The sequence below is a fragment of the Calidris pugnax genome, unplaced genomic scaffold, assembly GCF_001431845.1.
Source record: "Calidris pugnax isolate Ruff unplaced genomic scaffold, ASM143184v1 scaffold307, whole genome shotgun sequence".
NCBI lineage: Eukaryota > Metazoa > Chordata > Aves > Charadriiformes > Scolopacidae > Calidris > Calidris pugnax.
Genome location: NW_015091040.1, coordinates 35,856 through 46,623, shown reverse-complemented (window position 1 = coordinate 46,623; position 10,768 = coordinate 35,856). Strand labels below are relative to the sequence as shown.

Sequence of the window (10,768 nt, the reverse complement as noted above, 5' to 3'; positions counted from 1 at the left end):
GGGGTGGGGGGAGGGCTCTGCGCAGGCACCTGCGGCCGCGGGGACACGGGCAGGAAGCGGCCAAACGCCACTTCCATCCTTCTCCGGGGCTCCGAGAGCCGCCCGCGCCCCGTGGGGATGGGGGGGCGAGGGGGGGCTGGAAGGAAACCCCCCGTTCCCTGGCCCTCCCTCCCAGTTTCAAGCCCTGCCAATTCCCCACGCCGGGACTCAAGGAATAAGGGGAGGTAAAAAAGAGAGAAACTGGTGAAAATCCCCTCCCCGAGGGCAGTTTTCCTTTTGGTTTGTCTGTCCTGGGCGTAAAAATAACCCCGGAGGGGCTGCCGGGCCCCCCCGGCCCCATGTCCCGGGGGAGGGGATCCAAGGGAGGGAGGAATGGAGGGTTTTTTGGCCACAGAGCGGAGCCCGGGGGCCACCGGCCTCCCCGCCGGGAGGAAAACATCCAGAAAAAACACGGCTTCCACTTGGGGGGTGCCGAGGGGCACCCAGGGGGAGCAGCCCCCATCCCCAGGGAGATCGGGGGGGCGAGGGGAGGTGGCCGTGGGGCCGCTGGTGATGGCTACCTGCAGCCAAAGGGGCTACCTCCAGCTCATCCTCCACCTCGGGCAGGTCTGAGAGCCACCGGGCAACCAGCCTGGGGCTGGGATTGAGGGGGGGGCGGCTCTTTACCCTCTCCTGAGGATGAGGAGCCTCCGTCCCCCCTCCCCACCCCCGTCCCACCCATCTGTCACCTCCGTGTCCCCATAGGAAGAGGGGGAAGGGTTTTAAGGTGAAAAAGGTGAGTTTTAGGTGAGATCTGGGGAGGAAATTCTTTGCTGTGAGGGTGGTGAGAGCCTGGCCCAGGTTGGCCAGAGAAGCTGTGGCTGCCCCATCCCTGGAGGGGTTCAAGGCCCGGTTGGAGGGGAGCTCGGTGCAATCCGGTCCCGGTCCCCCCCCCCGCCCACAGGCCGAGGCGCTCGGGCTTCTGATTGGCTGCCGGGGACAAAGACGGGGGGAGCGGCTGTCAATCATCGGGGCGTGGGTTTAGCGGTCCGGCGGGAAACGCGCCCCCCGCGTCCGAACGTTCCGCTACGGGGTCCGGCGGGAAACGCGTCCCCCCCGCGTCCGAGCGTTCCGGGTACACGGGGGGGACGCGTTTCCCGCCGGACCCCGTAGCGGAACGTTCGGACGCGGGGGGGCGCGTTTCCCGCCGGACCGCTAAACCCACGCCCCGATGATTGACAGCCGCTCCCCCCGTCTTTGTCCCCGGCAGCCAATCAGAAGCCCGAGCGCCTCGGCCTGTGGGCGGGAAGTGGGGGGGGGGGCATTCCCCGCGGAGGGCGGGCGCTCCTGCCCTGACTGACGTGGCTCTCGGCCAACAGAGAGCGAGATCGGCGGCGAGTGCCAGCGCCGCCAGCCAATGGGAAGGCGCGGGGCTGTCAGCCGCCGCTCGGGTGGGGCCTGGCTGCTTGTTGTCGTCCGGTGCCGGAGGAGACGGTCGCCCGCTCGCCAGCCCCGCTCGCTCGCTCGCCCCGGAGGACTCTCAGGTCTCGCTCAGCCGCTCGCTCCGTCCCGAGCCTTCGGGGCCATGTCGCGGTGGGCGGAGGCCCGGTGGGCCGGCGCCAGGCGGCGGACGGCGGCCGAGGCGCACTCGCCCTCCTCGAGCTTTCCCCGGAGACGCCTGCCTTTAAAAGCGCCCCGAGCTTGAAGCCCTTCATTCGCGGCGAGGAGGCCCCGCCGGGACCGAGAGCAGGAAACGCCGGTAAGTCCGCGCCCACCCGCCCCCTCGGAGATTCCCCCCCTCAGGGCCCGGAGACTACAAGTCCCGTCATGCACCGCGGGTAGCGGCCTGCGGGCGGGCGCGCCAGGGAGCGCGGGGCATTCTGGGAGCTGTAGTCTCGGCGAAGCGGCGCCTCAGCCCGCCGCGCGGGGCAGGCCGGGACGGCGCGGCCCTTCCCCGCCGGGCCCTGTCACCTTTAACGGGTTTGAATTTAACGTTAAAACCCCAATTCGTGTCCAGAGCAGGGCGGACAGCGGCTGCTTTGAGACATGGAGCTGTTGGAGCGGGGCCAGAGGGGGGCACGGAGATGCTGGGAGGGCTGGAGCCCCTCTGCTGGGAGGGGGGGCTGAGAGAGTTGGGGGGTTCAGCCTGGAGAAGAGAAGGCTCTGGGGAGACCTCAGAGCCCCTTCCAGTCCCTCAAGGGACTCCAGGAGAGATGGGGAGAGATTCTGGATCAGGGAGGGGAGCCACAGGACGAGGGGGAAGGGTTTGACACTGAAAAGGGGAAGATTTAGGTGAGATGTGGGGAGGAAATTCTTTGGTGTGAGGGTGGTGAGAGCCTGGCCCAGGTTGTCCAGAGAAGCTGTGGCTGCCCCATCCCTGGAGGGGTTCAAGGGCAGGTTGGAGGGGGCTTGGAGCAACCTGCTCTGGTTGAAGATGTCCCTGCCACAAACCTCTCTGCCCTTGACCCCACGGGCACCCAGAGATGGATCCTTCCTGCCCCACCAGCAACAGGAAGGAGCCGTTTCTCAGCACCGGTGACTGTTGCAGTGATAAAATCCATGTCCAATAAAATTCTCCCAGTGTTGAAGGGATCTGTGGAAGCAGGGTGAGCTCCTGCTCCCTGCAGAGCAGAGGGTCAGGCGCCAGGGCAGGTTTTGGCATCCAAGGGACCCATCAGCTCACGGTTTCGGAGGAAAATCTTTTGTTCGAGCAGCACGGCTGCTTGATGTCGGTGTTTTATTGCCAGTGCTCAAGTTTCCCACTGCCTTTTGCATCGCTGAAGAGGTGCTGGGGGGCGCTACCGGCCGGTCTCTGTGCTGGGAGGGAGGGGACATCCTTGTGGCATAGGAACACCCCGCAAAATGTTCCTCTTTCTGCCCCTGTACCTTGTGGGTTGGCGTTTGATTCCCCAATTTTCCCTTCATCGTCTTCCCAAGGCTCTTCCCAAGCTCGTTCCTTGGAAAAGGTTGAGAGGAAGGGTTGGGTTGTGGCAGGGGCTGCTTTGGAACGTTCTAGTTCTCCCCACTGTGGAAGACTGAGCTACTCCGGGGGGGGGGACCAGCCCAAATATCGCTGCTTTAATGGCAGAAAGGACCCAGAGACCTGCCCCAAAGTTTGCCAGGGTGGTGGCAACTCCCTGGGTGCACCCAGGGAAGTCCTTTCCCCTTTGGAGGGCTATTGTTTCCCCTGGTAGCCAATATTTGATGCCGAGGGGGGGTTGTGGAGCTGTTTTGTGCTCTCTGGGGTGTGGGAAGAGCTTCTTTCCCAGTCCCAGGCCGGGGGAGGGGGGTGTTGCCAGCACTGGGTGGCTCGGGCTGCTCTCGTTGGTGCCCCGGGGTCGTGGTCAGTGCTGAAGCTGCCTCGTAGGGATGGTGTTCCCTTTCGTGCTGCTTTGACTTGAGCATCGTCGGGTTTAGTCACGAGGGGTAACGTCACGGTAAGAGTATCCCCGGCCCTGCCGCGGTGTCGGTGTCACCATCCCACAGCGGTGTCACCATCACACCCTCCTGAAACCGCAGGAACAGGAGTCTGCTCCTTCTCCAGCCCCGTCGTGCTGACCAGGACGAGGATGGGGACTTGTTTTCCCCAGGAGGCCTGGAAGGTGCCATTGCTCCCTGGCATCCCGGGAGCCTTGGCATTGCTTCCCGAGAGCCCTGGCATCCTTTCCCTGCCTGTTTACAGCTTCTCCCGTTACAGCTCCCGGAGAGGCCCCGAGCTGGGGAGGGCACATGGGCTGGAGCCCCCGCCTTCCCCTTCCCATCCAGCCATTTGCCCGTCCCCGTCCCTCCCGGGTGACGTTGCCCTGTGTCAAAATAGCTGGAGGCTGCCCTCTTCCTCGCAGCTGGGAGGACTATCCAGTTAACCAGTTAACCAGTCCTGGCGTTGGTCCTGCCCTTGTCTGAGGGCGCTGGCAGACCATGGAGGAGCAGCTTCCTGGGGGGCTGCAGTGGCCACCCCAACTCTGCCCCCAGGGACCACCCTGGGGCTTGTCCAGGGCATGTGTCCCCCCCAGCCCACGGCAGAGCGAGGGCCACGCGCTCTTCCCTGCCTTCGAGGCCAAAAATAAAAAGGCTGGAGACCTTCAAAAGCGAGGAGGGAACTCCCCAGCAGGGCCTGCACCCAAAGCCTCCGTGATGCCGGCACCGCTCCCCGGCAGCTGGTGGGCGCTCACCGCCGGTGCCGCGGGCGAGCTGGCTCCTTGTCACCCAGCCAAAGTGACACAGCGGCGCGTAGGATGGGATGGGAGGTGTGGGTGCTGTCCCTCTTTTTTTTTTCCTTTCCTGGAGGAGGTGTTGGCTTCTCAACTTTCCCTCTGGGCATGGAATCCTTTCAGCTGGGGAGAAAAAAAAAAAAAAAAAAAAAAAAAAGAAACGAACAGAAACCCTTACACTGACCAAATCCAGGCCCCGAGGGTGCTGGCAGCTCCGTGCCTGCCCCGGGTGCCAGGGTCCCTTTCCCCGGCAGGACACGCACACTTCAGCAGCCGTCGCGCAGGGAACCCGCCCCGTGAGCCGAGACCATGAAGCTGTTGGAGAACTCAAGTTTTGAAGCAATAAACTCCCAGCTGACGGTGGAGACGGGAGACGCTCACATCATCGGCAGGTGAGTGCGGGCGGCTGCCTGCTCCTCCTGGGGAAACGGGGCTCATTTCCATCGATTTATTTCCTCCAAGAACAGCAGCAGGAAGTGTTTGCGGTCGGGCAGTCTGTCCCTGATCCTGCTGGAGCAAAGGGGGGATCACTGCTGACTCAGAATCGTGGAATGGTTTGGGAGGGAAGAGACCTTTAAAGCCCCCCCAGTGCCACCCCCTGCCCTGGGCAGGGACACCTCCCACCAGCCCAGGTTGCTCCAAGCCCCCTCCAACCTGGCCTTGAACATCCCCTCCAAGGATGGGGCAGCCACAGCTTCTCGGGGCAACCTGGGCCAGGCTCTCACCACCCTCAGGGGGAAGAATTTCCTCCCCACATCTCACCTCAATCTCCCCTTTTTCAGCTTAAAACCCTTCTCCCCTCATCCTATGGCTCCTCTCCCTGATCCAGAGTCCCTCCCCATCTCTCCTGGAGCCCCCTGAGGGACTGGAAGGGGCTCTGAGGTCTCCCCGGAGCCTTCTCTTCTCCAGGCTGAACCCCCCCAACTCTCTCAGCCCCCCCTCCCAGCAGAGGGGCTCCAGCCCTCCCAGCATCTCTGGGGCCTCCTCTGGCCCCATCCAACAGCTCTGTGTCCTTCTGCTGGTGGTGGCCCCAGAGCTGGAGGCAGCACTGAGGTGGGGGGGGGTCTCCCCGGAGATACAGCAGAGGGGCAGAATCCCCCCCCCTTGCCCAGCTGAGGATGCAGCCCAGAGTACGGGGGCTTTCTGGGCTGCCAGCACATGTTGCCAGCCCATGACCAGCTTTTCACCCACCCCTGTCACCTGGAAAAGCTTTTTGGCTACCTCTGAGTGTCCTTTGGCCGCTCTGTGTGCAGCCTCCTCAGCTCGGGGCGGCTTCGGGAGCTCCTTCTGCTGGTGACACAGCAGAGAGTTGGTCCTTTGCCAGCCCCGGGCCTATTTTTGGGCCTGGCAGAAGGGCTCCTTTTCGGGGCTGCTGCTGGCAGGGCTTTGGCCGGCGGCGCTGAGACAGGGCACTGCGGCAGTGAGGAGCCATTTCTGCCCCAAACTGGGCTTCCTGAGCCATCAGTGACAGGGGGAGCTTCTTGGGGTGGCTCTGGTGGTGGGCAGCAGGTGGAAGGAGATCCTCCTCCCCCTCTGCTCTGCCCACAGCTGGAGCACTGGGACCAGTTCTGGGCTCCCCCAGTTCCAGAAGGACTGGGAGCTGCTGGGGACAGTCCAGGGGGGGCTGTGAGGATGATGAGGGGCTGGAGCATCTCTGGGCTGAGGGACCTGGGGCTGTTCAGCTGGAGAAGAGGGGGACCTCATCGATGTTGATGAACATCTAAAGGGTGGGGGTCAAGAAGATGGGGCCAGACTCTTCCCAGTGGTGCCCGGGGACAGGACAAGGGGCGACGGGCACAAACTGGGACACAGGAAATTCCAAAAAAATCAGGAAAAAGGTCTTTCCTGTGAAGGTGCCAGAGAGGGTATGGAGTCTCCTTCTGTGGAGATCTTCAAACCCCACCTGGACGCATCCAGCCTGCTCTGGGTGACCTCACTGTGGGGTGGGACTGGGTGATCTCTAGAGGTTCCTCCAACCTCCAGTATTTTGTGATTCTGTGATGTGTCCATAATTACGTGTAAATAAACAGGTTTTTGGCATCCTCGTGCAGAGCTAAGACCAGACGATGTGGGAAAGGTCGCTCCCAGGGGGTGGAGATGCTTTCCCTGCACTGCCACCTCCTCCGAGCCCCCCCCTGCCACTGGGCCACCAGCTTCGTGGTGTTGCTGGCCACCTCCCACCGGTGGCTGCGGTGGCCTCAGATGTGGTGCCCTGTGTCTCCGCAGGATCGAGAGCTACTCGTGCAAGATGGCTGGTGACGACAAGCACATGTTCAAGCAGTTCTGCCAGGAGGGCCAGCCCCACGTCCTGGAGGCCCTCTCGCCTCCACAGACCACAGGCATCAGCCCCAGCAGGTACCACGGGCCTGGGGGTGGTGTCTGCCGGGCTCCAAACCACCGGGGGGGTGGGATTTAGGGAGGGAACGATCCTTGGTCGGGTCTGGTCTCATTTCTGTGGCTACTTGGGTTGTTTATAGAGAGGATCATGGAATTATTGAGATTGGCAAAGACTTTTAAGATCATGGAGTCCCACCACGGACCCAGCACTGACCAACCCACCACTGACCCATGTCCCTCAGCACCACGTCTGCCCGGCTTTTCAATCCCTCCAGGGATGGTGACTCCACCACTGCCCTGGGCAGCCTCTGCCAAGGCTTCACAGCCCTTTCCAGGAAGGAATTTTCCCCAATCTCCATCCCAACCCTCCCCTGACCCAATTTGGGGCCGTTTCCTCTCGCGCTATTGCTTAGAATCATGGAATTATCCAGCTTGGAAGGGACCTTTCAAGCTCCTGGAGCCCAACCATCGACCCAACACCAACCAGAACCACCATAAACCGTGTCCCTCAGCACCACGTTTACCACTTGTCTCCATCTTCTCAGTCCCTCCAGGGATGGCGACTCCACCACTGCCCTGGGCAGCCTCTGCCAAGGCTTCACAGCCCTTTCCAGGAAGGAATTTTCCCCAATCTCCATCCCAACCCTCCCCTGGCCCAACTTGGGGCCGTTTCCTCTTGTTCCTTGGGAGAAGAGACCGACCCCCCCTGGCTGCCCCCTCCTTTCAGGGAGCTGTAGAGAGCGATGGGGTCTCCCCTCAGCCCCCTTTTCTCCAGGCTGAACCCCCCCAGCTCCCTCACAAGTTCTCCAGATCCTTCTCCTTGGTCTCCAGACCCCTCCCCAGCTCCGTTGTCCTTCTCTGGACACGCTCCAGCCCCTCAATATCCCTCCTGTCTTGGGGGGGCCCAAAACTAGACCCAGCCTTCGAGGTGGGGCCTCACTGGTGCCCAGTACAGGGGGACCATTGCTGCCCCAGTCCTGCTGGCCATGCTGTTCTGGATACAAGCCAGGGTGCTGTTGGCCACCTTGGCCTCTTGGGCACAGTTCTGGCTCCGTGACAGCACTAACCCTGCCCTTGTGCCCCTCAGGCTCAGCAAAAGCCAGAGCGGGGACGAAGAGGGACCCCTGAGCGACAAGTGCAGCCGCAAGACCCTCTTCTACCTGATCGCCACCCTCAACGAGTCCTTCCGCCCCGACTACGACTTCAGCGCTGCCAAGAGCCACGAGTTCAGCCGGGAGCCGAGCCTCAACTGGGTACGTCAGTGGGTCCTGCAGCCCCACACCGCTTCTCGGGTGGGGTCTGGAAAAGGAGGCAGCCTGGATGTGGTCTGGTTCTCCGGGGAATGCCCCCAGTGCTGCCCCCACCCCGGGTAACCCTCCCCAGGGCATTCCTTGCTCCCTCCTGCAGCGGCAGCTTGAGGATGAGGCAGTCCCTGTCCTTCCCAGGGAAAGTTTTTGGGGTGTCTTTTCCAACAGCATCCCGGGGTGCTTTAGAATCTTAGAATTGTCCAGGTTGGAAGGGACCTTTCAGCTCCTGGAGTCCCACCACGGACCCAGCAATGACCAACCCACCACTGACCCGTGTCCCTCAGCACCACGTCTGCCCGGCTTTTCAATCCCTCCAGGGATGGCGACTCCCCCACTGCCCTGGGCAGCCTCTGCCAAGGCTTCACAGCCCTTTCCAGGAAGGAATTTTCCCCAATCTCCATCCTAACCCTCCCCTGGCCCAACCTGGGGCCGTTTCCTCCTGTCCCATCGCCTGTTCCTTGGGAGAAGAGACTGACCCCCCCCGGCTGCACCCTCCTTTCAGGGAGCTGTAGAGAGCGATGGGGTCTCCCCTCAGCCCCCTTTTCTCCAGGCTGAACCCCCCCAGCTCCCTCACAAGTTCTCCAGATCTTTCTCCTTGGTCTCCAGACCCCTCCCCAGCTCTGAGGAAGCTCTTTGCTGGGGGAGACTTGGGCTGTGTGTCCTCCCCGAGATCCCCTGATGGCTTTTCCCTCTCCAGCCACGTTGTTTCCCTGCTCCCCCAGCTCCGTGCTCCCACCTCAGGGCCCTGAATGAGCCCAGCAGTGCCCTGGCTGTCTCCTTTCTGTCCCTCCGTGGTCATTGTCAGGCTCTGGTGTCCCCTCTTGATGGACGAAGGCAGACAGTAGCCCCCTGCTCCCCTTGGTGGCCCCCTGCTCCTCTTGGTGGCCTCCTGCTCCCCTCACTGGCCCCCTGGCTCTCTCTAGGTGGTGAACGCCGTCAACTGCAGCCTCTTCTCTGCCGTCCGGGAGGATTTCAACGCCCTGAAGCCGCACTTGTGGGACGCCGTGGACGAGGAGATCTGTCTTTCCGAGTGTGACATCTACAGGTAACGGGGCAACTGCTCCCCCGGGCCCAGATCCCAGCCCCTGTCGCACACACTCTGAGAAACCAGAGTGAGTTTTCAGTAAAAGGTCACGTTTTTGGTGTGTGGGAGCAGGGTGGGGTGTCTCCTCGCCGGAGCTGGCTGGCTCCCGGCTCCCTGCTGCTTCCAGCCCCTCCCACGCAGAACTTTCACACCGAGGTGGCTCCCAGTTTGCCCAGTCTCCCCCTTTCCTCCCTCCAGCACGCAGCTGGGATGAGAAACAGGGTTGGCACCAGGAGCAGAGCACAGCACGGTGTTTCTCACGTCTCCATCTTGCTCTTGCAGCTACAACCCCGACCTGGATTCGGACCCCTTTGGAGAGGACGGCAGCCTCTGGTCCTTCAACTACTTCTTCTACAACAAGAGGCTGAAGAGAATTGTCTTTTTTACCTGTCGTTCCATCAGGTCAGGCCACGTGGCGTCAAATCATGGAATGGTTTGGGGGGGAAGGGACCTTAATGCCCCCCCAGTGCCACCCCCTGCCCTGGGCAGGGACACCTCCCACCAGCCCAGGTTGCTCCAAGCCCCCTCCAACCTGCCCTTGAACCCCTCCAGGGATGGGGCAGCCACAGCTTCTCGGGGCAACCTGGGCCAGGCTCTCACCACCCTCAGGGGGAAGAATTTCCCCCCCAGATCTCACCTCAATCTCCCCTTTTTCACCTTAAAACCCTTCCCCCTCATCCTATGGCTCCCCTCCCTGATCCAGAGTCCCTCCCCAGCTTTCCTGGAGCCCCTTGAGGGACTGGAAGGGCCTCCAAGGTCTCCCTGGAGCCTTCTCTCCTCATACTGGGGGGCTCCAACCCCTTGGGGGGCACTGCCCTGGCCTCTCCCTCCTTCCCATGGGCTCGCTTTGGACAGGGAGGAGACTCTCAGCAGGGACCTGAGCCCACCAGAGAGAGGAGCAGGATCTCCCCTGCAGCCTTCCCGTTTTGGGGGGTCCCAGCTGGGCATTACATTGTGCTGCCCCTTTTTTCCCCCCAGTGGCTACGCCTACAACCGCTCGGAAGCCGGCAACGAGCTGGACATGGACCTGGGTGAAGAGGACGCGGAGGAGAACAGAGATGGGGGTGACACGGAGAGCGGCAGCATCGAGGAGGAGAGGTGGGTGAGCTCAGCGTGTGGGGCCAGGGCTTCCTGCTCCCCGGGGAGAGGGGCTGCAGCTCCCCTGGGATCATGGAATTCTCCATGGGGTCAGAAGGGACCTTCCATCTCCTGGAGTCCCACCACGGACCCAGCACTGACCAACCCACCACTGACCCGTGTCCCTCAGCACCACATCTGCCCGGCTTTTCAATCCCTCCAGGGATGGTGACTCCACCACTGCCCTGGGCAGCCTCTGCCAAGGCTTCACAGCCCTTTCCAGGAAGGAATTTTCCCCAATCTCCATCCCAACCCTCCCCTGGCCCAACTTGGGGCCGTTTCCTCTTGTTCCTTGGGAGAAGAGACCGACCCCCCCTGGCTGCCCCCTCCTTTCAGGGAGCTGTAGAGAGCCATGGGGTCTCCCCTCAGCCCCCTTTTCTCCAGGCTGAACCCCCCCAGCTCCCTCACAAGTTCTCCAGATCCTTCTCCTTGGTCTCCAGACCCCTCCCCAGCCCTGTTGCCCTTCTCTGGACACACTCCAGCCCCTCAATGTCCCTCCTGGTCGTGGGGGGGCTCCCTCTGTGCCCCCCACCCTCCTCCCCCGGGTGGTAACGACCCCTTTTTCTCCCTTTCAGGCAGCAGGTGATCTGCATGTGACTCCGGCAGCGGCTCCCAAGTTGCCCGGCGGCCCCCAACCGTCCTCCCGTGGCCCCCCCGAGCGGCCCCCCCGCCCCGTCGCTCCGTCCGTCCGTCAGCCCCACGGCATCGCTCTG

At 62.6% G+C, this 10,768-nt stretch overlaps 2 protein-coding genes across 3 annotated transcripts in view; both read left to right on the top strand.

Annotated features, from left to right (window-relative positions):
- Positions 1–1,432: 1,432 nt before the first annotated feature.
- MAF1 (MAF1 homolog, negative regulator of RNA polymerase III) lies at positions 1,433–10,762 on the top strand. Of its 2 annotated transcripts, none has more exons than XM_014956150.1 (8): positions 1,433–1,738; positions 4,384–4,582; positions 6,417–6,545; positions 7,615–7,780; positions 8,758–8,879; positions 9,201–9,320; positions 9,897–10,016; positions 10,631–10,762. In XM_014956150.1, the coding sequence occupies exons 2-8, from the start codon at positions 4,500–4,502 to the stop codon at positions 10,650–10,652; spliced, it is 762 nt and encodes a 253-aa protein (XP_014811636.1). In that variant the 5' UTR covers positions 1,433–1,738; positions 4,384–4,499; the 3' UTR covers positions 10,653–10,762. The 2 variants fall into 2 exon arrangements, with proteins under 2 accessions (XP_014811636.1, XP_014811635.1); XM_014956149.1 differs by having other exon boundaries at positions 1,434–1,738; positions 4,445–4,582.
- The window catches only part of OPLAH (5-oxoprolinase (ATP-hydrolysing)), a 41,342-nt gene continuing 34,687 nt past the window's right edge, over positions 4,114–10,768 (top strand). The window contains exon 1 of the mRNA XM_014956139.1: positions 4,114–4,269. Coding sequence (XP_014811625.1) covers positions 4,114–4,269 — 156 coding nt within the window. The remainder of the gene's footprint in view (positions 4,270–10,768) is intronic.